The sequence below is a fragment of the Struthio camelus genome, chromosome 6 (assembly GCF_040807025.1).
Source record: "Struthio camelus isolate bStrCam1 chromosome 6, bStrCam1.hap1, whole genome shotgun sequence".
Classification (NCBI taxonomy): Eukaryota; Metazoa; Chordata; class Aves; order Struthioniformes; family Struthionidae; genus Struthio; species Struthio camelus.
Window position 1 is genome coordinate 27,594,034 of NC_090947.1, and position 27,589 is coordinate 27,621,622.

At 45.3% G+C, this 27,589-nt stretch overlaps 1 protein-coding gene across 3 annotated transcripts in view; it reads right to left on the bottom strand.

The window, feature by feature from the left end:
• Positions 1 to 27,589, bottom strand: part of LOC104144965 (unconventional myosin-X-like) — a 99,718-nt gene that overhangs the window by 44,462 nt on the left and 27,667 nt on the right. For 2 of the 3 annotated variants that reach the window (XM_068948807.1, XM_068948808.1), the window contains exons 6-20: positions 25,660 to 25,784; positions 24,470 to 24,483; positions 23,751 to 23,835; positions 22,718 to 22,821; positions 21,228 to 21,357; positions 19,031 to 19,149; positions 13,617 to 13,763; positions 12,791 to 12,891; positions 9,684 to 9,750; positions 9,147 to 9,239; positions 5,122 to 5,190; positions 4,171 to 4,253; positions 2,587 to 2,695; positions 1,568 to 1,648; positions 388 to 512 (exon numbers count right to left, since the gene is read on the bottom strand). In XM_068948807.1, coding sequence (XP_068804908.1) covers positions 388 to 512; positions 1,568 to 1,648; positions 2,587 to 2,695; positions 4,171 to 4,253; positions 5,122 to 5,190; positions 9,147 to 9,239; positions 9,684 to 9,750; positions 12,791 to 12,891; positions 13,617 to 13,763; positions 19,031 to 19,149; positions 21,228 to 21,357; positions 22,718 to 22,821; positions 23,751 to 23,835; positions 24,470 to 24,483; positions 25,660 to 25,784 — 1,452 coding nt within the window. The remainder of the gene's footprint in view (positions 1 to 387; positions 513 to 1,567; positions 1,649 to 2,586; positions 2,696 to 4,170; positions 4,254 to 5,121; positions 5,191 to 9,146; positions 9,240 to 9,683; positions 9,751 to 12,790; positions 12,892 to 13,616; positions 13,764 to 19,030; positions 19,150 to 21,227; positions 21,358 to 22,717; positions 22,822 to 23,750; positions 23,836 to 24,469; positions 24,484 to 25,659; positions 25,785 to 27,589) is intronic. The other variant, XM_068948809.1, reaches the window with a different exon arrangement.

Below are 27,589 nucleotides of genomic sequence, written 5' to 3' on the forward strand. Positions count from 1 at the left end.
AGCACAGATCTGTCAGAGAAAAGGTATCTATCCAGATATTTTGAACATGGCAACCACTTCTGTTTCATAAGCACTAGCTGCAAAGAGGCCCTCACTTTAAGAACAAACAAAGTGCCACGGCTTTTTCAAAATCACACAAACAAATCTGTGACAAAGCTAGAAAAAAAAATGGACTGCTTGGCTGTTTTTCCATTCTTATGCTTATCCTGAAGACAAGCAGCCTCCAAAAGGACATCCAGATCAATCTATGATATTGGCAAGAAGGGCATGGTCAGAAAAACATCCCACAAAGGATCCATATCAGTAACAGCAGTTACAGAGAGAACAAACATATAAAATTGTACGGCAGCAGGCTGGTACAGCATGTGGTGCAATGACAGCAGTTACCTGCTGAGAAAGTCCTGGAAAAGGCGCCGTATAGGGAAACCCGCTCTTCGAACTTTCACCGTCTCCAGCATCCCTGAGTATCGGAGCTGATTGAGAACGACATCTGGATTGAAGAGGTTCGGTGCCTACGTAATGATCCAGATTCAAAAACAGACCAAAAGAGAGATGGAATAAGTACTGATCTTGGCGTTACTTTGCTGACTGGAATGGGAACTGTTTATCTGAGCACAGTCAATCACATGCTGTACATCCATTTATCCGTAGAAAGTTAGCGTAGCACGTGTGGGCATCCCAGTTGAAAAAGGGAAAGTTAGGCTCAAGGGGAAAAGCAACCTCACAGCACTGCATGGTGCAGGATAAGGAATGAAAGGGACACGGGTAGTCTGGAAAAAAGCAGTCTGCACAGACTGCCGTCATTTGGATCACAGCAGTAGAGTAATGATATAATATGCTAACACATACAAAAGGCAGAACCCTGGCTCCAGTCTCTCCGCGGTCATGCAGAAGACCCCCTTAGCCTTCTACTGCCAAAACTGGAGACAAACTGCAGAAATTTTTTCTGGCATAAAGCCCCCAGCAGACTTTCCTCTGCCCATGTCATACACGGTTTCAAAACACACAAAGAAAACGATCTGTTCCCAGCTCCCCACCCAGTCTAGTTAGCAGCATATCCTCTTGCCATGGCTCACAGTGCTGGCAAGAGACTCATTCCCAGGCCAGCTCGTCTCTAAGCACCATGACTTGCTCGTGAAGCAGCCACCTCCTCTGCCTCGGAGCCAGGGATCTGCAGGAGACGCTTCCTACCGCACCAGCCTTGCATTCCAGAGCAAATTGCCTGTGGACACCATAAACTGGAGCGATCGCTGCCTTCTACCAGACCCGTGGGCTCTGCGCGAGCCTGGCTCAGCATCCAGGCTCTGTCAGCGCAGAGAGAGATGGGAATGGGTACGTACTCAGCACGCAGCCTTTTCATCCGATTACAAGGAAGAGGCTGCATTTTTCCACAACCATAAAACAACTAGAAGGAAAGAGGGAAAGGGTGGGGGGGGGGGAGAGGGGGGAGCTGCACTTATCCCCAGTTTGGACGCTCACAGTGGCACCCGTTAGTTAGGCATTTGTGCAAGTGAGTGCTCAACGGGCCTGCGCTGCATGCACACATCTTTCTGGAAGAAAGACTTGCCTTTTCTGTGTTTGGTTTGATGCAGCGGATGAAGAATGGGTTGGAAGTACTAAGCGTGGCCATCAGGGAATGGAGCGAATCCTGAAAAACAGCAAGACAAAACCCAAGGGATCAGTCACTGCAGGAGGGAACAAGCTGCATTTGATGCAACAGGGTCTTCATGCAGCCCTCCCATTCCTGAGGTTTTCCTTTGATTCTGCCTACCAAAATCCGTCTTTTCTTATCCCATTTTCTTCTTCAAGTAACAGGGCAAAATGATGCTAAATTAAAAATGATAAAAGGATAGATCATGCCTCTGTCCAAAAAGCGTGCCCCAGAAGCTGAAACACCTCTCTTTTCAACAATTTAACCTGTTTTAAAAATGAAGGTAGATTTATTTACATATAATATTGTGGGGTTTAATGCTGTGACACAGACAGCCTGCCCTCAGTAAGCCAGGAAAGATCCCTTCCTGTCCAAAACATACCTACACAACTACTTTACTGTAATAACATTATGTGTACATGGCCATCCTTGTTCTCCAAGCAATATCGCCAATTTAGATTATTTTTATGAGTCTTTCAAACTTTAAACATAGGAAACTAAATCTCTGAAACTAACACACAAGTCTGCAGACAGGCTTCGGGGGTGAGATTCACACCTGCAGGTTTTGCCCTACAAAGCTTCCTTGGAATTGTCACTATGCCTGTAAAAGAAGGGGCCTAAACAGGACATGTACACTTAGCTGAAGCACCAAGCCAACAAGAAGGGTCAGGAAACCTCAAGAGCTTTAGCTGCTTAGCAAGGTACTCTTGCTATTCTTTTCCTCTGCCACCCTGCTCACTCTTAACATCTCACATTTTACACCAGTCAGAGAAATCCTTGGGGCAGTGGCACTGTCTTTTTTTAGCTCTACAACATTCCTGCACATTTTCAGTGCTGGACAAGAAATGAGAATGAATGACTCCTCTTGGCCGCAGGCCTCGCTTTATCCATCTGCTCCTCCCAGCAGCCTGCTGCTCTCTTGGAAAACATCCTACCCTGAACTGGGAACTGACAGTCGGTCTGCGCCGCTGGGTGCCCATCTTCAGTGTCTCTTCACTGCAACGGCTGCAGACTTTTTCAAAAAGATCATAGATGAAGTCCAGCCTGATGGTCAAGAAAAGAGTTGAAGATGATGAAGGACACCCATGAGCTGTGAGAAGATGAATCTCATTCTCAATTATCACCCATCCCAGTGCAAAACACCCCATTTTTACCCCTGCTCTGCCACAGAGTGGCTGCAGGAGGCAGTTCGGCTGGGCACTTCAGTGAGAAATTTAATCCTTTCTGCCCAGATCCCATGGATGGTCCCGTGTGCTAGAAGCTGGAAACCCCATCTCACCCTGTCAAACACCTGCAAAGATGTCCATCTGCACTTGCCAGCACACCTCCCTCTAGCTGTACACTCCCAAGCAGGAGCTACCTTGAGGGTACTCCAGCTAGATTGCGTGCTTCCTCCTGCCACCCCACAATGGAGCTGTCCTGGCTCGTGCCGGTGGCACCCTGACCATGCTCATGCAGCTGCAACCACAGCCCTCCTGTGGCCAGAGGACTACTACAGCTACACTCCGTGTAGGCCAGCTCTGGGGGATCTTCTGCCACCTTGCCTCTCCTTAGGCAGGGGTGCTGGTTCTTACAAAAGAGCACAAAGTTCTTCAGCACCGCTTGTGCCAGTTTCTTGTTATGACTGTTTCTAGCAGAATTTCCCTTTCTGGCTTGTTGAAAAACCCTGAACCCTTCTGTAATGCTGACAATCACAATTCTAGCTCCAAGTCCTGCATGAAGCTCCCCAGATGCCACTGGCTGAGTAAGGCACCTAAGAGAGCAGCTCATACTCAGCTCCCTCGGGCTGTGACAAGGCTGCTAACGGTGCAAACTCTGCAGCAGACTTCTGGGCATATGCAATTCTGAAACAGTCTCATCAGCCTGGGGCTCAAAGGCAACACATGGTACTGTGGTAAGAGGCATCTAGTAAAGCCACTGCTCAGAAACTCCTGGGGTCCACCACAGTAATTAATGCCTCTCTGTTTCTTCTAGGCACCACCTCTGCCTTCCAGACATTGCTCCGGGTCAAAGTCAGCTCATTTCTCTAGGGTCACTTTGTGGCACTGGAGTAAAATATTGCGGACAATCCCTGGTCCCACAGCAAGGGCTCAGTCTGGCTCAAGATTAGAATGGGGAACATCATGGCAGCTCTCCACTACGCAAACGGGTTGTGCATGGGAAAATACAGAAAACAAGCAGCCTCTGTACAAGGGCAGGCATTTGACAGCACGGCAAAGAACCTTGACTCATTCAGGCACAAATTTGCCATTGTCAGGACAGTGAGGCAGGAGGAAGAAGAAAAGGAAAGGGGGAAGAGAGGAGGGAGAAATTTAGCATTGCCTGTAGGGGTTTCTGTCATGTTTTCATAGCTCTTTTCAAAACTGGGACAAGACTACTGCCTCAAGCACAAAGAAAAGAACGAATGCTCAGGCAAAACAACTGCTTTTCCTGGTCTGGTTATTATATGAATGTGGCTTAGTCCAACCCACCAGATACTTGTCTGTCCTGGCTTCCTCACAAGCAAAAGAAGGACTTGCCTGCTGTCTTTCAACATGTTTAAAATGTCATCCCGAAAGGTGTCCCTGTTCTTCTCCAGAAAGCCTCTCACATCATATAGCACCTGCAAAATAGACAGAGCAGCTGGAACAGAGCACTACAAGCCATTAAGCACTCCTGCATTAACATGTCAATGTACAAGACCCTCACCAGAGCTACGCTCTAGTGCTGCAGGCATGTGCCAAGATCCTAGTTTTTTGGGTCAAAGAAGGGGCTCCAGAGCTCAGCATTCATTAACAAGGAAGTGGCTTTTAGCCATTTATTTCAGGAAAAAAAGAACCCTCAAAACCAGGGGCCAACAGCTGCAGAGATTTGCCTGGGGTGTATGCGGGGAAACCCTCTGCAAGGTCTGAGCTACTGAGCTACTCCAGCCACTTTAGGAAATACTAATTGTGCCATCCGGTGCCCTGACCATGGTCCCCACCATTAATGCTCAGCAGAAATGATTCCAGGAGGAGGCTACCCCTTCTTTGGTGCACTGGTGGCCTCCCTTGATACACCTCCATCTGCTCCGTAGCCTTTCACAATAGAGAGCAGCGTTTAACCCTGAAGGCTTGGAGCCCTTTTCCTTTCTGAAGTAGGCATGCAGTGTTTGCTCCTCCTGTCCAAAAGTGAAATCTGCCTTGTAATTTTTACGTTGGATTTCGTCTGTTTGTGAATGGCCAAGAAAGAGAAAAATTAATAACAAAAGTAAGGAGGAGTTTCTTCTCCAAATAGAAAGTTACCTGAGAAATTCAAGCAAATATCCAAGCAGTAGAATGTAGTTAGGTACATGACATGCTGTGCTGGGCCCATCACACCCCCTGTGCTCTCGTATGAGCCACTGAGATCAGAATACACAGCTCAGAGATATGTCTTGATTTTGGATTACAAATACTCCAGGATCACAAGCCCAAGTGCAAGCATCTCACAAATACACCACAAACACCTACCTCCCCAGCATAATGTCTTATCCCAAATTGAGAGTCTATTACCCGAGGCTTCACATAGTAGTGGTTGCTCTGAAATGAAAGAAAAAAGGCTTCTTATAACACCAGTGTCGGAACAAATATTCAGGAACTCTGCCATGACTATGACAAAGCTGGGATGGGCAAAGACCTCAGCTGTTGCAGAGCATGGCCCCATGTGCTGCAGTTATCTGCATCTACATTGCAAATATATTATTTCAATAAGATGGAAAAATCCAGTCCTTCAAGGCATTCCTCATGTGAGCAAGGGCTTGCAGAATCAAGGCTGGGCAGGCATGCCATGGATGAAATGTTAATTCTTACATGGCTGAGACCTGAGGAGACTGGGCTCCACACAAACCATGTGGTGCAGGACACAGGATCAGGATGCGGGGAAGATGACAGCTTTGCAGAACGCCTATACATCTTTTCTTTGTCAAAGATTCATACCAGTCTCCTGTCTTCCTCTACGCTTTGTACCTTTCTCCCCCTCTGCACTTTGTCTGTACCGTCTTTCCCCTTTTTGCACATTCACTTTTCCTTCTCCTACTAGGTATTCTAATTTCTCCCATTTTCCTTCCTCTTGTCTTTGCTCTGCAGGAATACCCTTAACTATGTAAGAACAGCCACACCAGTTCAGATCAGGGTCCGTTCAGCCTCTTGCAGTGGCGATGCAGAGTAGAGGGAGAACAAGGCAAGTCCACGATGCTTTGCTCCTAATACTCTCTCAAACTGTAATTATTTTCATAAGGTATGCCTAATTAGTAGCCTCAAATGGATCTCTCTTCCAAATACTTGCCCAGTGTCCCCTTGAACCAATGCAAACTTCTCACTCCACAGCGTCCATTGGCAGGGAGCTCTCGACTGACTGCACAGGGAACCACAGTTGGTTTTGAGCCTGCCTCTCACTGGTACCATGTGCCTCTCCAGGTTACACATGATTTTTAAACCGATTATATCCGCCCCCCCCCCCCCCCCCCCCAAAGCCATTTCTCTTCCAGGCTGCAGGGTCCCTCTAATCTGATTGTCCCTTGTGCTGCAGCTGTCCCAGACGTGTGATCTTTTTTGCTGCCCGCTGTTTTCCAGGTCTCGTATAACCCCCTTTTTGCATGGAGGGGCCCAGTGCTGCACACAGTGATTGAGGTGCAGCTGATCCATGGACTACATGGTGGTATATCAATATTTTCTGCTTCCTAGGAATTCCTAATACTTGATTTAGGGTTTTGACTACCAATGAGCACTGCACTGATGTTTCTGTGGAACTACCCATCACTGCCTCCAGGTCTTCTTCTTGAATCGCAGCAGTCAGCTCAGGGTCAATAATTTTGAATGTGAAGCTGGGACTGTTTTCCTTCAGGTATGCCATTTTACATTTATCTGCACTGATTTTCACCATCATTTTATAACCCACTCAGTCTCATAAGGCCCCTCACAGTCTAGCCTTTCCCTTCCACCCTGTATAATGTATCATCACAAAACTGTCACTTGACTGCTTGTGTCAGACAGACAGACTCTCACAGGCCTCCCTCCATTCAGATAACTGACCATTTACTGCAGTCTCTGTGCCTCGTTTGCTATCCAATTATTCATGCCTGCAAGGATCTTCTCTTTCATCCTGAGGCTGCTTATGGTGCTAAAAGACTCTGGTGGAAGGATTTATCAAAAGTCTTTAGATTAACTAGATCACCTCAACCAGTGATTCTTGACTCTTTCAGAGGAAACAAAGAGCTTTGTAAGGCAGGACTTCCCCTTACTGAAGCCGCACCAGTCTTTAGGTGGATTGTATTTTTTCAGGTGTCCACTTATTCTATCTAGTTTATTATAAGTTCTACTAATTTCCCTAATAGTGCCATCAGGCTTACAGGCCTGTAATTTCCTTGAATGCTTTCTAAAAATTAATGTCATTACTCACTTTCCTAGATACAGGTACTGAGGAAATTTTGCACAATAAATTTACACAACACTACTAGTAATTCCGCCTTTTCATCTTCAATATCTCTTAGTAGTATGGGGTGGATGCCTTCTGACCATGAAAATTTGTCAGTGTTACTAAAAATTAAACTTTTTATTTGCCCTTTTTCCATTTCATGTTGACCCCATCTCTTTGCTCTTCCCTTTCTCCAGTCGAGTCCCCTTGTTCCACCCCAAAACTTCCCTCATTTCCTCTCCAAACGTAACTGTTACCATCTCTGTCATGCAGACGACCATCCATCTCTCCTCTCCCTCCCTCTCAAGCTCATAGGTTTCATTCACGCCCACAGCATTTCTGGTTCCTTCTCCCAGCTCCCCTATTGCTCTTCTCTCCAGACATATCAGATCTTCTGCTTTTCCTCCTTAAGCCTTTGGCAATCCACAGAAAGCATAGCAAAGAGGGCTTGTTCTGCTATGAGGTCCTTCAGGCTTTCTAGCAAGAGTGGCTGGATGCCTTCCAGTCTGCAGGCTGCAGCCTGCATCAAAGATTTCAGCTGGTACAAAGAACATTTTTGCCTTCGAAAACGATGAACACTAGCCCACTATCTCCTTTGCCTTTCCTCCTTGCACTCCAATTCTTCAGCCTCTTCCATCTCTCATATGTTCCTGGGGTTCCACATTAACTGCTATCCCCTCAAAGCAGACAGAGGTGACACTATGAACAGTTTAATGAAAAAGCTACTTAGTGCATAGAAATCATCAAAAACAGCAACCAAAATGTTGTGGGGCATAGAGAAATGCAAAATAATACTGACAATCTCATGCTGCTGTACAGTAAACCACAGGTACCTTCTTACCAAGGGAACTGCGCTCTGGTTTGATTATTTATCTCAGAAAAGAATACAGAAAAGACCTAGAGGAGTTCGGAGACAAATAGCAGAAATAAAGAGGAGCTTTGAAAATTCTCTGTCTGGAGACAAACTGAAGAGGTTGGGACAGTTCAGAGAGAAAATACACAAAAAGTGATATTTTAAAAATATACAAAATACAAACCGCAATAAAAAAGGTAAAGTGGGCATTCTCATATACCTCAATCTGTAATACAAGGGAAAGCCACAGTGGACTAAACTGAAGGCATCAGTTTAACCCTAAGGCAAAAATTTCCACAAAACTATGCTTAAGGAGCCGACCAAAAATCACTGCCATTGCATCCTCTTTGCACTCAGTATTATTACTGGAAGAGTTAGATATACATATGAAAAATGAGAGTATCTGCACCTATGCCAGTTTTAAAAAATAAATTTTGTCTAATAAAGGATACAAAGCCGTATATTTTCAGGCTTGGATGAAGCCTTAATTAGGCGACTAGGAAAGATATTAGCTCACAGTGTTCTTACTAAAGTAGTAAATTATTCCATAAGTGCATTTTACAGGGTTTGATTTGCTTTGTTTTCAGCCTATTTCCTATTTAGGAGAACAGAGTGCAGGCCGTAACGGAGACAGGGTTCAAGGCTACTGCAGTGATCTCACTGTGGTTTCTGTGTCCCCAGGATAACTTTGTGACCTGCATGAAAAAAAGCCCTTCTACTCCCGTGTCCAGAATACAAGAAAGAAGAGGAAAGAAATTCTTTAATTAGGAACAATAGGAGAGCTTTCATTAAAAATCATGAGGCAAAAAACCATCCCCAGCCGCAGGAGACAGAGATTTGATGTGCTCTGGAGCAGCCTCTTGTGAGTCAGCTGGCAGGAGAAGGTCACCCACACCCCGCAGCCACATCCTGTGCTCGCGGTGCTGCCCAGTGCCCATCTCCAGCACCTGACCTCCAGCCCAGGCTGCAAACCCAGACGTCCTCTACCCACAGCCCGTGGCATGCACACTCCCTCTCTCTGTGTGCGCAAGAGACTATTTGCAGGTTTCTTCGCATATTACTTGTGTTCAATGCAGCCTTATTAAACACTTGTGGGCTTGGGCCTAGGGCATTTTACATTTCCAGCACAAAGCAGACATTTCACATCAACAAAACCTTCACTTTCAGCTTTGAAATGCTGATGGGGCTAACATACTGATCATTTGCCTGCCGGGTTATTTTCTTACTTACCATATGCTGGCTGTGAAGTTTTTCCAGAAGGGTGTTGTCTGTGCCTTTGGGGAATCGACTCTCTTCGTTCACCAAAGCCAGTAGACCCAGTTTCTATAGCCAAACAAGAGACAGGCTTTTACAGTCAGCAAAAGCTCTAACTCCACAGCACCAAGCCAAGAATTAGAGATTTGGACAAAACACTGAGCAACAACCTGCGAGTTATACCCAGCAAAGCGCAAACTGAAAGCAGGATTATGGCCAGCCAACACGCTCAGTAAGCGGAACATAAGCAGAGATTGTTTATGAAAAAAGTCACATTCAGGTTCTACTTAAAGCCTTCTCCCTATCTAAAATGACAGCCTCCCTAAGCTTATCCCAAAGAATAAGCAGGGATCTGCTTTCTTGAGCAGGGACTAGGGCTAGAATAGCTCATACTCTGGCCAGGTCAGGATGGGAAGAGGGTCTAGCAGGGAACCAGGAAATGCAAGGAAAGCCCCCAAGACAATCAGCAGTCGCTGTTACAATTCCTGAAAACTGTCCCAGATAACCGCTCACCTTCTCAATGAGGTCCAGGCACTCTGCATTATCCATCCAGTCAATGGCTTCCCAGTTTATCCCTTCCCTGCCAGTCAAGAACAAACAGAATAAAGATAATGAAAAGCAAGACTCAGTGCCCTGAGGCACGGGAGAACAGAGATAGCTGAAGGTGGCTTTCCCAGGAGATGGCAGTAGGAGACAGCCCTTCTCCATCTCAGTGATTTAGACTGATGCTCATCTTGTGGTCATTGGGCCAATTCCACACTAAGCACTAAGAAACTGTAGCTGCTCTCAGTTTCAAGCGCTTCTCCCCTTTGCAGGTAACAGAAGGCTCCGTCTGCTCTTTCTGAAAAGATGGGCACCAGCTGAAGTGCTGGTGACAAGGGGCAGGTTGCTATGCAGCTGTAACAGCCAACTGCTGACCCCCAATTTAGAAAGCAGGCCTGATGCTCATCTGCCAGACCATACCACCATTCATATGTACCCCAGAGGAAGAGATCAGAGCAACTTCTCAGGGAGATTTTCAAGAGGATGACAGAGAAGCTTTGGCCAGATATGCAGTTGACTCATAGGGTGGCTCTGCATGTTTCAGAATAGGAGCTGACATAGGTACAGCAGTGCTATAAGTGTGCTTTGAAAATTGTCCATGAAGTTCTGCAAATCTGTGCTGAGAGAGTTCCTGTCGTCCCTTGCCACCTTCTTATACTCCCATAAAACAGGCTTTATTTTAAGAGAAGGAAATCTTAAATGGGAATAATTGCTGCTGGAAATAACTCTTCCTCAGGAATCCAAAGGAAGACTGCAGGCTCTGTGTGAAGCTACTTACTGACACTGTGATACAGACCTTTATCTTTCAGGTAAAGGCTAAGGTTTTGAAGACAGTGAAGCCGTTCCCAAAAAGTACTTCAGCATAGGCTTCCTACTTTCTGATTCAAAGCATTCAGAAACCTGTGGGCAACACACAGGTTGGAACTATTTCTGAAGAATGCAAAGAACTACGTATCCCACAAAGGGAATAGACTATCTCATAAAGTTAGTAACAAAAAAATTGGTTCATAGTGATTCAGATCCTTGCAATAATGGCTGTCCGAGAGGCCATACGTTTTTACAAAGATACCACAGAGGCCCTCTTGGATTCCCTCTGAGAGCAAGAAGTCCTTCGAGAATTGAAGGAAGCAGAGCTTTCTGAAAGAAGTCAAATAAATGAGTCAAGTTGTCTCTAATCCCACATCCTCCCTGTCTAATTGAATGATGCAATACATAGGAGCTACTTACTAAACCTGAGGAAGCAGAGCTGATTGTGAAGCACGAGATTTAATCACATCATCCTCAGAATAACTAGAAGCACAGTCAATAATAAAATTATCTCGTCCTTTCCAAAGTTCAGCCACAGAATTTAAACTCCTATCTAATTGCCAGGAATAAATCTTTTGTCATGATGATACCATTCTTAACATGAGCTTCCTGCAGTGGTGGAACTGGCCTGAGAAGCGGGTACATAAATAGCCTTGTAGTTTTGTAATCTTTAACATTTCATGAATTGCCTATTCAGCTGGCTCCTTTTACAAGGCTGTTCTCATTTGCCCTCACTAACCCTATTCAATTGCCTCATTCACAAACATAAAAGCTTCTGTTTCAGAGCGAGAACTGAAGTATTTCTCTAGCAGCCTTCTCCAGAAGTTGAGACACTAGAGCATCCCAGGTACTCTACATGATACAATCCAATACAAAGCCCACAGAAGACAAAACAGCTGTGCAGAAGGCCCCATGCTCCTTAAGCTCAGAAAATAGCCTAATTTAACTCTTTTTGCTGAGGAAAAGAGCCATTTTCACAATATAAGAATTTCTAGGACAGAGAAAGTTGTCAGGTATCTATATGTCCTACACTTTTAGGGGTTTTCCTTTTTCACATCAAGAATCCACCTACATAACAATACCATTACATTAAGTAAATCATCACTGAAGTCAGTAATAAGGTAAGTGACCGTGTTTTCTACTGGGTCAAAGCCCACGATCCTACTCAGCTGAGAGAAAGAAGGGAATTTGGAGTTTTCAAGATTTTAGAAATTTCAAAATTGTCAAGGTTTGTTTTGTTTTTATTTTGCAAAACTACACTTTGCGGAGGCGAGAGGTAAGGTATAGTAGAGGTTGATAACATCAGCAGCCACACAGGCAGAATGGATGGAGTTTAATAGTTTGTTCTCTCTTTCAACACAAGAACTAGGAGTCATTACACGAAGCTAATAGCCGCGATCAGAACAACAAAAGAAGGTGGGTCTGCATGCATTTTTTTCCATGAGCTTAGGGCTCCTTGCCATAGCATTTGTGGACATTGAAAATTTATATGGGTTTTTGGAGAGGCTAGGAAAGTTCATGGAAGAAGATACTATGGAGGGTTACATGAGACCACAGCCAACTAAGGCACTCCATAAGCTGAAAGTGGTAGGAAATTGGGAGAACGCTAGGAAGAAGTATCGTACGTGTTCGCCTTGTTCTCATACTCTCTGCTGGGCACCCGCTTTTGGCTGCTGTTGGAGAAAGGACAGTGCTTTTGTCTGACCTTGCTGAGCTGTTCTTACACTCTTGTCTTTAGCGAGTGACAGAAGAGGTTGGGCCTTGTTCTGTGAATAATGCACTTGGTGAAAGGGGATGAAGCAGGAACAAGATAAGCAGTGTGTGTTTGGACAGCATAGTCGGTGAGGCTTTACAGATTTGAAACGTGAACCTAGTTTGTTAAGGGTCACAACTCTTTAGGAAACACAAGCCACGTTTCAGCTGACTTTGGTTTGTATTTCAGGCATTAGGGAGGGTTTGCTGCTCAGACTGGAAGTCAGGCAAAATTCACCGTTTAAGCCAACTTCTTTTGAGACTGGACTTGGATTAACCTGAGTAACCATTTCATGATAGCAGAGGGTTAAAAATGCTACAGGGAAGACAACTTTTGCTTGGAGACAAATGACCTGTGCTGGCAAATAACACATGGGCAGGGCTTAAGAGAGTCAGAGTAGCACGAAAGCCCAGCTGCCTTTCCAGCTGTAGCAGTAGGGACTGGACAGCACAAAAAAGGAATGTTGTTCTCCATTCTGCCACCCACGGAAGCCAGAGGGGCTCTCTCTGTTTGTCACCTGTTGTACTCCAGCTGCTCCAAGGAGAAGATATGCTTGTTGAAATATTCCTGGAGCTTCTCATTTGCATAGTTAATGTTAAACTGCTCAAAACGATTCACCTGTAAGAAGAAACAAAGATTATAGAACAATATTCTTGTCCTCGGTCCCTAGAAGAACCTCCTGACAATAGCAAGGGGGAAGGTACCACGTCTGGAATAAAGCCAGAGAGCAGAGAGACAAGGGGCAGCAGATGGACCTGAGACAGACAATACGGCGAGGCCCACCAGGAGAACAGCTTTGGTGTTCATGATAGGTTAATGCAGTAGGCCTAACTGCTAGTGAAGGATGCTAAAGATAGTCACGTATCTCTTCTTAGGAAAAAAGAAATGTCATTCCCTAAACGTTAGGTCACTAGATTTCCTCTTCCTCTGAAATATCTGAGCAGTTGCAAAATAGCTGCTCAGCATACATCCCTCATCAGTTACCATCAGAGGCAGTACACACAGGCTTCTCAGCACAAGGTGAAACAGATGTAACCGAACAATGTGCACGTAGAAGTCAGACATTTAATTTGCACACAAGTCAAAAATTCAGTATCACCTATCACAACATATCTGCTTAGGGCGTGTCACAAAGTGGACCTTGATCATCAGCCTGCATGAATGCAGGCACCAGAAAAGGACAGCTGAATATATCTTACTGCTCCTAAAGTGAAGTTACAGTGCAGAAGTCCTCCCAGAATACCCTATGCAAACCTACATAGGATACAAACCTACCAAACTTCCTTCCTACATCTACTGACCTCTCCAAAACCAACCCACCCTGCAAAAGACAAAATCCTGACCTGAAAGTTCTCGAAGCCAAAGATATCCAGGATGCCCACAGACTTAAAGTTTTCCTTGCCTTTGATCTTCGTATTAATCTTGCTAATGAGCCATGAGAAACACTGGGAATACAGCGCCATAGAAAGGGAGTCCCTGGAGTCCGATGCCTATAAATGTGCAGAGAGGAAAAAAAGAGTTACAGGGAGAAGAGGGAGAAAGGGGGCACCAAGAATGTCTGCAGGACTTCAGGTCCCACCATTCCTCCTTAAAGGCCTCCGCCTCCCACAATGGTTATGCACAGTCAACATTCAAACTTGCAAATAGCCCAGCCATGCACAAATGTACCAGGTCTAACCTTTGGGAAACTGAACTTGAGAGGCTACAGGAAGTAGCAAAACCACTGACATCTTTTGGAGCAGGGGCTGCAGAGGGGAGGTGGCAAAATACGGCATGACTAACAGCCTGTAGTAGTCATTTGCATCACCTGAGCCAACATTTGGAGTCACAGACAAGGTTATCTCAGCTCAGTACTTCTGGAAGAGCAGTCAAGATGGGCGTTAGCTCAGTTTTTCAAAAACTGGCAGGGCAGGATCTAGGAGGGTCCTCTGTCACCAGGAGATAATTAGCCTCTCCAAAACATTCAGGCAAACAGCATCATCTCACAGGAAGCCAGGGGTTGAGAGAGAATTCTGGAGCTGACCCTACATCCCATGCAGTGATCAAAACCAAGCATTACAGGTTAAAAAAAAAGATAGCTTAAATCGTGAACAGTTACAGGTGGCAGATAATTGGATGTATGTGGGTGTGTGGGTGAATGTCTGAAATGCCCAGTTTGGTAATTGCAAGGAGCTGCACAGCGTGAACCAACATGACTTTCTACCTGACCTTCCTGGACCAGCAGCGACCTCCCTGCTGGGAAAGGAAGTTGAGTGAATGTAACACTGTGGGGGGTGAGTGAGGGTGTGAAACAATCAAATTGGATAAAAGCTTCAATCTCATCGTTTCTTAAATAAGCCCCAGCATCCAGATCCACTACAGGTTGCTGTTTACTCTGTCACACCCCTGACATCAAGGTAATTCCTTCACTAGGCCTGGGCAACAATGACAAGAGATCTAAATGCACCTTCATCTTCTCCAGTTTTGCAAACCTGAATAACGCTGCTTCTCCTGTTGTCCTTTGCTATGGCACAGCCCAATTACCTCCAAACCCTCCCAGATCCCTCAGCTAGCTCATGAGGCCCAGCTTGCAAGTTCCTGCTTTCTATCCAATCTCACCGTTTCTCTCCTCCTCTCCCAGGAAGAGAGCTACCCCTATGCACACTCCATAGCCAGGCCCTATTAAGTTGCATCCTAAAAATTCATTTCAGATTGCTTTATCTCACGTGAAACCTTCACAAAAATCAGCTCCATTGACAATAAGACTGCTCTTTACCCTAGCACCTCCTCTCCAGCAACTCAAGGCTGGAGAAGGGAACATTTTAAAGCACAGGCGCACATGCTTTTTCTGGGTATTTCTTATCTCCATCAGATGGACTGTCTTATTACTTAGGAATGAGGATGCCCTCAGGGCCACCCCTCTGGGAGCAGAAATGCTCTGCTAGCCAAGTCAGCATGGCTACACAGTAAGTTGGACTCATTTTCCAGGAACAGGACCTCCCTATCCAGCTGTAAGCAACAAAGCTGCTTTCCCCACAATATGGCTCAAATGAGATTCTCAAAGGCTCCTTTCATCCTCCCTGCCCTGCCCGCCTTCAGCCCAGTTCATCCATTCAACGCACTGAAATGTCAAAGCTCAGACGGGCAACGAGCCTGTTACACAATGAGAAATTCCTGGCAGCTCTCTCACCGTGTTCCCACAGCAAGTGGGAATAGGTGGACACAGCACTCCAGGGCTTAAGCAGGAACAGTCTTTACAGGCCCAATATTTACTGCAATGGGTTCAGCCAGTGATGAAAGCTCAGAAGTAGCATCCACTTGCCATAGCAGCTTTCTTTCTAGCTGTCCTAGTGTTGTGCCTCACTGGGCTGTGAGTAGTCAATACGGGCTCTAACAAGTGGGAACATCAGGAGTAGCTATACCATGAAGAAAAGTTCTGTTTAGGAGACTCTTTTATGTCCTCCAACTGTGCACTGTTGCTCTGAGCTGCACGGTACGTCTCTGGCATGCTTTGTTACCATCCCTGTGCACTGCTATAGCAAGGGAAGGCTTATTTAGGGGAGTCAGGGGAGAAGAAAAACTGTGGTATTGGATTTTGGGGATATGTAGCACAGACTGTAATCTGATAAATAATTATCACAACAGCAGCATTGCAGGGAAAGGTCAGGCGATGACAGTAGATCACAGTCTATGGCAAAATGACACTATTTCTTAAAGACAAGCTTAGTTTACAATTTATTACCAAGTATGTAATATTTTGCATCCTCAGCAAGAAAAGAAGCTACTACTCTGCTGTAATGAGCACAGGTGAGGCTTCAGCATGAATATTGTGTCCAATTATGGGCACCCTACTTCACGAAAGATGGAAAACTGGAGAGAACAGCTGAAAAAGAAGAGGTTTAGAAAATTACTCATGACAAAACTCTGAGGAAACTGGATTGTTTAGTTTAGAATAGAGAACACCGAATGGGATACTTCACATGAGCAGAAGCTTATTCTAAAGTCAACAGCTGGGATGGGAAAAGAAATTTAAATATGAGGAAAATCTTTCAGCTACAGAGTCTCCTGCCACTGGCACTAGAGCAGGATACTTAAAGAGGCCATGGAATCCCTTCCATGGGAAATTTCAAGAAAGGTTAGACAGACATCTGCCAGAGAGAGCCCAGAAACAGTGGTTTCTCCATCAATGTAGGGGTTGGGTTGATAATCTTCCGCAGGCTGTGCCAACCCAAGATTTCCATTACAGATGTTTATTTTGCTATGACATGATGCTTATTCCATCTAGTAATATTATCCCTTCTTTCCCAATGTCTTCACTTCATTAATGACAGAAGATTTTCTACAGTTATCCATGCATGGACCTAAAACACCAAGAGTGCCCTCAAGTGATCAGCGACACCATAAGTTTAAAGTTAGTGGGCACAACACTGCAATGAACCACAGAGAAATGTAATAGTTAAGTACGACTGGCTCAAGCATGCAGTATAGGCCATCAACAGATGAGAACTGTGCATCAGTTTGTTTAGTCCTCTTCTGCTGCTGCACGGATACAAAAACATGCTGCTGTGGCGTAACAACCTACCATCTGCTGGATGCTTTCTGGTGACTGTGTGTAAGCTTTGATCTTCTAGTAAACAAAGTATAACTTGGGAGTTCTGCAGACTAAAATCATGCACACATGCAATTACCACAAACATTTGATAAGGTCTCTGGTACACGCACACACGCAAAAGTTACTGTGCATGATACGAGCATGACCAGTTCCTTGAGACTGAAGATGATTTGAAAGCAGCATCATGCATTGCGCTCTGCAAGTGAGCTCCTCCTGCCCTGTAAAGCCTAATAAACAGAAGAATCCCATGGTATAGGGCCCTAGAAGGAAGAGGGGTCCAAAAAAGCTGGTTAATATTCAAGGATCACTTCCTCCAGGCTCAAGAACGGTGCATCCCTATGAGCAAGAAGTTGAGCAAAGGGAGCAAGACTTGCACAGATGAACAAGGAACTCCTGGCAAAACTCAAACATAAGCAGGAAGCATACAGGAGGTGGAAGCAAGGACAGGCCACTTGGAACGAATATAGGAACGTTGTCAGAGTATGCAGGCATGCGATGAGGAAGGCCAAGGCCCATTTGGAATTAAATCTGGCAAAGGATGTCAAGAACAACAAGAAGGGCTTCTTCAAATACGTCATTAACAAAAGGAAGACTAGGGAAAATGTGGGCGCACTACTGAATGGGACAGGGGCCCTGGCCCTGGTGACAGAGGACACAGAGAAGGCAGAGATACTGAATGCCTTCTTTGCTTCAGTCTTTACTGCTAAGGCCAGCCCTCAGGAATCCCTGACCCTGGAGACCAGGGAGAAAGTCTGGAGAAAGGAAGACTCTCCCTTGGTCAAGGAGGATTGGGTTAGAGATCATCTAGGCAAACTTGACACCCACAAGTCCATGGGCCCTGATGGGGTCAGCCTCTTCTCAGTGGTGCCCAGCAACAGGACAAGAGGCAACAGGCACAAACTGAAACACAGGAAGTTCTGTCTGAACATGAGTAGAAACTTCTTTACTGTGAAGGTGACTGAGCCCTGGCACAGAGAGGTTGTGGAGTCTTCTTCCCCGGAGAAATTCAAAAGCCATCTGGACACAATCCTGTGCAATGTGCTCTAGATGACCCTGCTTGAGCAGGGCGGGCTGGACGAGATGATCTCCAGAGGTTCCTTCCAACCTCAACCGTTCTGTGATTTTGTGGAGAGGCAACAGTGGGAAATGAACTACCAAATGAGGGCAAAAGACTTGAGGACACAGCTGAGCACCGAGGAGGTATAAGAGAAAACCCTAAATTTCAGTGGATGGTAGAAGGCAGGAGACAGAGGGCCCGGAGATGCAGAGGTGGCAGAAGCAGTAGTGCACAGCAGGAGCCTGGAAGAGGGCATAGAGCAGGAGTAGATGGCATTACCTAAGTGCTACCAGCCTCTATTGCAGAGCAGCTCTTACATTAAAACTGTACCTAAAGGGGGAAAGATACTTTAAGTCAGAAGTTGACATGACACCGGGGTATCACAGCTGCATTAGCCTGTAACATTTTGGAATGCTTTAGTGTCAGTCACACATGCACAATGCCCAGAGCTCAAGCCTTATGTTGCGACGCGAGGCAATGCCACCACCTGCCTGGCTCAGGCACAACTCTGTCACAAGAAGACAAGTAGATCCGATCAGGCCAGCTCCTTTGAGAGTCTCCTCTGTGGCTGGTGAAGTAGCACAAGTAGGGCTGTCTATCAGCATTACAGTGGGCCACCAGTAGAAGAGCCCTGTACTAGCTGCCAGCAGACTGTATCATTAGCCATACCTAAGGCAAATCGCTGCCATGACTGACTTGGAATATATCATGTCTTAAAAGCTATATGCAAGTACTGACTATGTATCTTACAGAAGCGTGACAAACACAGCACTGAGCCAGAGATTAGTCAGGCTAAGACTGAGGCAGACCTCCCCGTGGGCAGTGTCCACTCCTCTTCATTGCAGCCGTTATGTTTGCCCTGCCCAGCAGAAGTCAGGACCTCCAAGCACCAACACCCAGCCCAGTCATGGCCTGGGATCCCAGTGCTTCCACCTGGTTGGTGCTCAAGCTCAGTGTTGTCCTTGCCGTTTCCCCAGTTTGTGGTGCTCTGGCTTTGACAAGAATTGCTTTCTCTTCATCAGCCCCTTGTACTCACAAGGCAGACAGAAATCACATCTGCCCCACGCTGATGGAGAGAGATAGCTGCACAGAAGCAGCCCGGCACTTACCTGCTCCACGGTGAGAGGGGAGCTGATCTCTTCCCCACGCAGAATCATGGACCTCTGAGTCAGTACTTCGGAGAGCTGGAAGGCATCTAAGCCAAGGAGGTCGCTGGCAATGTTCAGCACTAGGAGAGAAGGACAGACTTTTCCTCCTGCATGGACCCTCATCGTTCACATGCGATCCATGCTCTGCAGCTCAGCGTGGAAATCCCAGGGACTCCTCTAAGACAAGCGTCAAAGCCCCGGCAGAAAGAGCACTGCCCTTTACTTTAATTCTCTTTAGCATGCCCAGAGCTGTAAGCGAACACATCCAATTCAAGGCCGGGTCGGCACCTGTTACGTGCTGCAGCCTAAGTCAGCCTTTCCGCTGACAACAGGAAGAGCAAAACACTCTCTCAAGTTCAGCACCAGCAAAATATTTATTGAAAGAGATATGTTTTGCTAAAGGCATGGTACTGCAATCTGAGCATGGCATAGCTAAGCTTGGATGTATCCAGATGATCCCAGAGAGGTACTGTATCAGAACACATTCATCCAACCACAATTTCTCACACTTAAATAGTATTTGTACTGATGGCTGGTATAACACAATGGTCCAGGTGCAATCTTTGGCTTAGGAAATCTCTAAACTGCTCATTGCTGGAGGCTAGCAAGACGTATCTGATCAATCTATATGAACTCCATTTCCCACATACTGGCAGAAACTTGCTGAACTAGCTGCTATCTGGGCTAGATGAGCTTTTGTAAAAGACAAGAGATAGGAAATCAACACAGAGAGGTACAGAAGTGTAAGAAAACAGCAAGACAAGACTGTTCAGCAGGGCAATAGTAACCTCAGCCTTTTGTCAGATTCTTCTGTAAACTAAACCAAAAGATAGTTTAAAGGAGGAACACATAGACAAGGTGTGAACTGGATTTTGCAAATGCTTTCAGGAGAATCTTTCTAAGAACAAAAGGTAACTTCTGTCAAAAGAGATATCATACTCGTTTGACATTACATAGAACCCCACTCAAGAGTATTAGCTACATATGCTCATGAGATGAGCTACTAGACTACACTACCATATCATATTCTTATTATTTATATTCCAGCAGTGGTTACGAGACCCCAAGCAGGATGAGAACCATGCACCATAAACACATAAGGCCTCTTCTTCCAACAGCTTCCAATTCAGTTTAAGATTAGACATATATGATTGTATACAAGCATATTATAAAAAGGAAAAGGGAGAATGTTGGAGAGGATGAGTATTAACAAGGACAGAGACTCCCAGTCACAGGTGAGCAATGTGCATGGCCCAAGTGCTCCAAAACACCTCTACTACATTTTTAATTATTTCATGTACAAAAATCTACATGCCTGATGTTATGGATTATTTCAATATCACTATAAAGTCAAACTGTATAATACGCAAAATACATAATAGGTGATACCTACCAAGTGACAAGACACACAGCAAACAGAGCCTACCTTTGATGTACTAGACCCACAGAAGGAAGATAAGTATTACCAGACACTTTGGCAGGTAAATTAACTGTTTGCCATTTCTACTTTATTTTCTCATATAGATTTTTGTTTTAAATAAAAGTATCTGGCTATGTGAGAGCTGGCAGACCACTGATTAATACAGTCACCGAAAGAGATTTCAGTTGTGCTGACTGACTACTCTGAACCACAGGCATCAGGAAACCTGGCACAATGAGATGATAACAGGGTTGTAAAAGGGGGTCGTCAATAAGAGATGCTGTTAACTTTAGACATGGAGTACTTCTGAATCTCTAAACAGACAGAAGCTGTAAATATATATCACTTTACCAGACCAGCTCAGATTGGACACTATCAGATGCTTCAGAGGAAGATATATGAAAGTCTTTAACGGACTACGTTTACCTAAAACTCCTGTGTGTCCTATTTCTTCCTGCTCTTTCAATGTAAATCACAGAGAAATCGTTAATCTGTGGACTCAGACCTAGAGTATCCGGGAGAACAAACCAAACACAGGACCACAGCCCAGCTAAACCATGCTGGCTATCTGGAACCAGGCATCCTGTGGCAATGCTTTTGCAGAGTTAAACCTCTGGGAATCTGCTGGCAAAGGCATTGCGGCCTGGGATATCAGAAGGCTAAAGGATAACAGAGTAAACTTTGCTGGGGGTCTTATGGGCTCTGCATGGTCTACCAAGTTGTTAAGGTCTCACTTACCTGCTTTTGTTGTAATCTGGGCCCCTCCAGCTGTCATAAATTCAACGTTTCCCAGATGAAGTGTGCCAGAAAGAAGTTTGAAGATGTCTCGGATCTCTTCAGTGCTGAAGTCCATCACCTTCATGGCAGTCTACGCAAAACCATACAGCCAGAGTTCGTTGTATGTACAGCCACAGTACAGTGCAACCACAACACTCATGCCCAGCCCACATAAAAGGTAAAAGCCAGAACCGCAGTCACCAGGAGTCAGTGATACACCGGGGAAGGCACAGCCCCTGTCTCAGCTATGCATCTGTCAATGCTCTTTACTGTCTCCCATTTTCTTCTTTCATTTGCAATATGCCCATCTAAAGCAGGTGGGTAATTGCCCTATCCTCAGGTTGGACTTTGCTGCTGCTGCCTGTCCTTTGCAGGAGGAACGTGTCTGTGCCTGTATGGAGCAATCATCCCTGACAGCCGGCAATACAGGTTATGGATGTCATTGGACTGCTTCCACCTTCTGCCTCATTGTCTTCCCCAAAGGTCAGATACATATAACACCCTTGGTTTACTTTAGCTCAGAACAGTAAAGATATACGCAGCAAGATTTAAAGTCAGGCTTTCAGTGCTAACTGCTAGAAGGTTACCAGGTAACGCACAAGTGTGGCACAAGCCTGCCTGACCATTGTGTTCCCTCTGTTTTAGTGCATCTTGGGGGTATAAATCAACTTTGAAAGCCAGAACGTAGTTTTCATGCATTTGTCATATCAAATGGGGCGCTCCAGGGTTCTAGCTCCCTTCTTTCCTCCAGGCTTCTCCTCGGCTGAGGTAAAATGCCATGTTGCCATTGAAAACTGCTACGCAGGAGACACTTCCTTCCCTTAATTCACATCTTATAAGCAGGAGCTATTGAAATCCTAAGTTAACCTGACTCTCACCTCATCAATCTCATTTTACTTACATTATTAAAACCCTCAGGGCTGTAGTACACCATTTATCAAGCAAAATATGAACTGTACATTCATCCTGCTAAGGCCGTAACCTCTGGTAAAGTGCCACATGTCTATAGAAATCCATGCGATATTTAAGAATACATGTCATTTGCACAGGTGATACAGCTTTACCAGAACATTTCTGGAGAACACTACCTCAGGCCAGACTGCTCCCTTCTAATGATCACTGTGAGGTTCCCTGAACGAGGCCACCATTGATGGCTCCCCCAGGCAGGAATTACCACCATAGGTGGGGGCGAAGTTCATGCTCCCCAAATCTCCATCATGCTAAATTATTCTTAATCCTTGACTACTTCCCAAACTCTTGTATTCCTGTATGTTAAAAACACTCTTCGAGTCTTGCTTATACCATAAACATGTACAGTCGAGTTTCACACTCATTGCACAGCCAGAGTTTGGCTTAGAGCAATGAGAATCAACTTGTGAAATTTAGATCCTGCAACATGTTTAGCCCATGGGGCTGTGCCAAAGAACAGGAGAAGCTAGGGCAGGACTCACCATGACCTTACTGAACATCTCTATATCGTTCAGGTTCTCATCGTTCACGCAGCCAGACTGGTTCAGGTAGTGATAGCTCTCTGGCTCAGAGAGGGAGAGGCTATCTGCAACAGAGGACGAGGAGGTTGGGAGAGAGACAGACAGCAATTTATTTAGCAGTCTGCCTTTTCCTTCTAGGATCTTGGTTCCCCAAAACAGTGGGTATCTCCACCTTAGGGGGAGTTCATCTGAACAGATTTCATATCCCTCAGTAGCCAGTCCTAGACAGTGAAATGCCCCGGGGAAGGGGAGGAAGAGGATAGGTGGTGACAGAGCTTGCAGATGGTTCACAAAGTGATGCAGAACAGTCCAGTCCTAAGGTGACTGCAGAGTCACAGAAGCATTTTTCAATATTGAATTGATTCAGCAAAAAAAAAAAAGAAGATAAAATTCAGTCTTGTGAAGTGCACAGAAAAATAGTCTTAACTGTATACATACGCAGTAATGAGCTCTAAATTAGATATCACCACTTGAGAGAGAGAGTTCAGAGAGCCACAATAGAGAGGTCTCTGAAAAAATCTGCTCAATGCTCAGCAGCAGTCAAAAAAATGAATATTAGAAACTACTAGGAGAAGGAACGAGGACAAAACACAAAACCAGAATTATATCAATGTACATATCTTTGGCACACCCACATCTCGGATACTATCTGCAGGCCTGGTCTGCCATTTCAAAAAGGATAGAGAAAAAACTATAAAAGAGCTATGGAGAAGCCTGTTTCATTACCTTTTTTCTCTATATCCCCTCTTTGCTTTGCACAGACTTTTCCCTCCAGCTCAGAATGCCTGAAATGCCTTTTTGCATGCATTATTTTTTGTCATTCTCTGCCTCTTCCCCCCATCTTCCCTTTCTGTGTTTTCCACAAATTCACCACATGGCCTTCAAGGAAACGTAACAGAAATATCCATGGTCCAGTTGACTTACGCCTGCCAAGACTTCACTTGCTGGGCTGGAAAGAGGACAGAGAAAGCAATTTTCCAGAATATGAAGTTACCTTTCTGCTCCCCACTCACACCAGCTAGCAGAGCATAAAAGATGTGGTAATTCCTCTCTCCGGGGTTCTGGTGTACCACCCTGTTCTGAAACAAAGAACGCAGAAGTAGCCAGTAGAAAGAGATCGCACTTGTGATTGCAAAAGCAAAGAGAGGACCAGGATACAGGTAAATCACTAGGGCCAATGCACAGGCGTGCTTCTTCCAACTTAGTGATGGTGTTGTCTAAATAAGCTCTGCATCAAGATCCTGCCTTATGTGGCTGTGCATCTACATGCATGTGAACTTCTCTGAGCTCATTTAGAGACTGCCCAGGGAGAAAATGAACCCTGTCAGTTCTGGCCCTGTTCCTCAGTGAGCTGCTCAGTCCAAAGCACACTAAATCAGAGCAGGGACTGCTGCATGTGGAGTTGTCCCCCTGCAGACCTCTCATTGAGGTTCCAGGTACTTGTTTTCACTTCTTTTCCCCTCAGTAAGCAGCTTTTTTCTTTTTGGAGTCAGTGCTTATCAAAGGCAGAGGGACAGGTTTTGATGCATGTGGAACAAATGTTGTCCCTCTAGCTCCTTCCTTCCTTCCTTGGACATCTGCAGTAGTGACACCCAAAGAGCTAATGCAGCTCCCTGTGACAGAGGCACCACCGCCCCATAGAGGAGAGTGGGTGCTGCTCCCCAAAGCTACGAGGAGAGAGCTCACCCAGCAGACAGTGGAGATGATACCTACCTTCTCCAACAAATCTGAACAACAGGTTAAGGAGAAAACATTCAAGTGATGCACAGACAGATTTCCTCACAATTGACAAAGAATCTTCTATAGACATTGCAATGAATCCAGTAACAAGCTACAGATCATTAAATAACTCACACTTTTGAAAGGGGACAAAGAATAGCCTCAAATCAATCATCATGTTGGATTCTCCTCTCTCCTTCTTGTCCAGAAAATTATGCACCAAAGAGATTTAAAAGGGGAGGGTCAGATCCAGCACAGACCTGCACAACAGTGGGGTAACCTAACAAAGGACAAGCCACATCAGGGCCACCTAGAAACATTAGAGAGGCTGCGCTAGTCTGAAAGTCTGTATTTCACACAGCAAGTCTTGCATCAGTTCTCATTGCTTCAACAAGAGACAGCTATCTTTAATCTGTTGACAGCACAAAGAGCAGGGACTAAACAATCAAAGCCTGTTATTTACAACAGTAGTAAATTCATCTGGCTTCTGCTCCAGTGGAAATTGGTATGGTTTCAGTGATCAGCAGTTTTGAACATCAGCATTAAGAAGTGTAGCCAGAGCAGCTTTAGCTGCCTCATGTAGACAAGATTCGTCAGCTATTCTGAGAGAGGGGCACATGGACATACAGGGAAGACAATGGTTGCGACACAACAGAATTTGACTCTGTCCAGTCTTCCTTGTCCTTGATTAGGGTTTCGAAGCCCACTGGAGATGGGGCAGCCCAAAACAGGGAGTTGTAATTGGCCCTCTACATCCAAATATTGTGCAGCGTATGTTGACTCTTAGCTTGGTCTCACTTTTCTGAATCATGAATTCTTTGACAGATCTAACATAAAGGAATGATCTGGTGGGAAAAAAGAAAAAAACAGGATGCAATAAATATATGAGGAATCTGCCTGAGTAGCAAATTCTAGGGATTTAAGTATTAAGTGTCGTGACTGCTGAATTTAAAAGTCAAACTATGTCCCTCTCTAATGCCTGGCCATGAGTTTTCCAGAAACGCAGAGGGTAGCTGCTGCAGATCAACAAAACAAAACTTCCCCCTTCAAGTAAGTTGCAAATATGCCCACAATTATAAATGGGCTTTGAGGAGACTGTGATGGGGGATTTCCTGACCAACTTTGAGCTCTTCCTCATCTTCATGCATCTCCATGCATTTTTGGTCCACTGCAGGAAAGGATACAATCAGTGACTCGCCCTCCCTGGATGTGTCCATGCTGAGAGAAATGCAGCTGGATGAACTTGCCGAAGCGGCTGGAGTTGTTGTTATAAACTGTCTTGGCATTCCCAAAGGCCTCCAGAATAGGGCTGCAGAAACAAGGCAATCACAATATGATTGATGACGTGATACCATTGCAACAAAACCAGGACCCAGCCTTTTGCCATTTGCACAGCATGCCCTACCATGGAAGATTAATTTGTCACAGCACCAGACTGGACAAGCAGGAAGAGCTGAAGGGCAAGGAAGGATGGCAAGAGCAATTTAACACACCGTTAGTCAAATTTTAAACCTTTGGGATTGGAGTTAATTAAATCAGTCCCTGATTAGTATGGGCAGCTGGTGTTTGCACTGTCTACGGCATTCCCCACCAGTGTGGCTTTGTGAAATGAAAGGCAGCAAGACCCATCCAAGTTGCGTGCTTAATACAGCAGCATCCAATGAAATGAGCTTTTCATTTTTCAGGCACAAAAACATCAGACATTTGGGGCAAACACTGCAGCTTTAGACCACATACGCCTTCATTTCTGCTTCCACCTTTGAAAGTGCATCTCACTTCCACATTTATTCCTTCCACATTAACAGGCAAATATAGTACTACAGAACTGTGCAGTTCCACTTAAGGCAGAGGCAGCTACAGGATTATCCAAAAGTTACCAAATAACTAAAACAAATTATAAAACGACAAACAGTAATGACTACAGATACCCTTGGAGTTTGCTGAAAACATGAGGCTGGCTCCGCTCTGCCTGTGTTAGCTAAGCGAGGGTGCTGGCTGTGGGAAAGGCCCAACAATCTTCTAGAAACCTCAGGCAGTATTTTCCTAATTCCTCTCTTGAAAATATCACTTTAAGCAAACAACACACGCTAGAACCATAGGAAACCCAGTCACAGAAATTTGTGTGCACAGAGGAGGAGGAAAGTCCCTTGCCCCGGTGAAACTGAAGCCCAAGATCCACACCTCTTAGGCAAGTATATAAGTAATGCCATTACCAGGACTACCCTGCTGAGCTCGCCAAAGCCATGAAGCAACAAAAAATAATGGGAACAACCAGGACAGGGTTAAGTTTTATGACCATCAAAGTTGCAGTGAGAAAGCAGTAACCAGGCAGGCAATCTTTATGGGTGCAAATAATATTAAATTAGATAACCAAAGCACAAGGAAATATCTTTACGATTCAGTTTGGCAACAGGCTAATGCACATGAGTGCAGAAGTAGTTCGGGGTTAGGGGGGGGAATAAGCGCACGGGTGTTTGAGGCTGGCAGCAACTTCAGCACCGGGGACGGCTGAGGCAATACAGCAGGGAGCGAGGATGGGTGCAGAGACAGAGTAAACTGTGCCCGCAGGCCACTCACCACGCGGCCCCTGAGGCAGCGGGGAATGGTGCAAGGCTGCATCAGGAGGGTGACAGCAGCTGCCACCCTCTGCCAGGGCTGGACGTGGGCAGGGAGCAGAACAAGGGGGACTAGTTTCAATGGGGCGGTGGGAAGCAAAGCCTGGGCTTTGGAAATATTGCAGCACATGCAGCTCCAGGACTCAGATCCAGTGCTGAGGACAAGAAAGAAGGTTTGAAGATCACAGGAATGAATAACAGAAAAGGTTGTTGTGCTGTCAATGGTGGCACCAGACATGGAAAAGGAGGGAGATGAAGAGGTCAAGCAACTGAGAAAAAAGTTCGAGAGGGAAGTTATTAGCATTTTAATGGACTGATGGATGATGGTTTTCCTTCAAACAGACCATATCCACATTGCAAAAGGAGTTTGCAGAGCCTGCTTTCTGAGAAATACACCAAGCATGACTGTTACAACACACAAGAAAATGGAACAAAAGTGGCATAACTCTTTGTTTATAATTCTGTCTGAAATAGAGAAGGAATCCAGCATTGCTCCCAG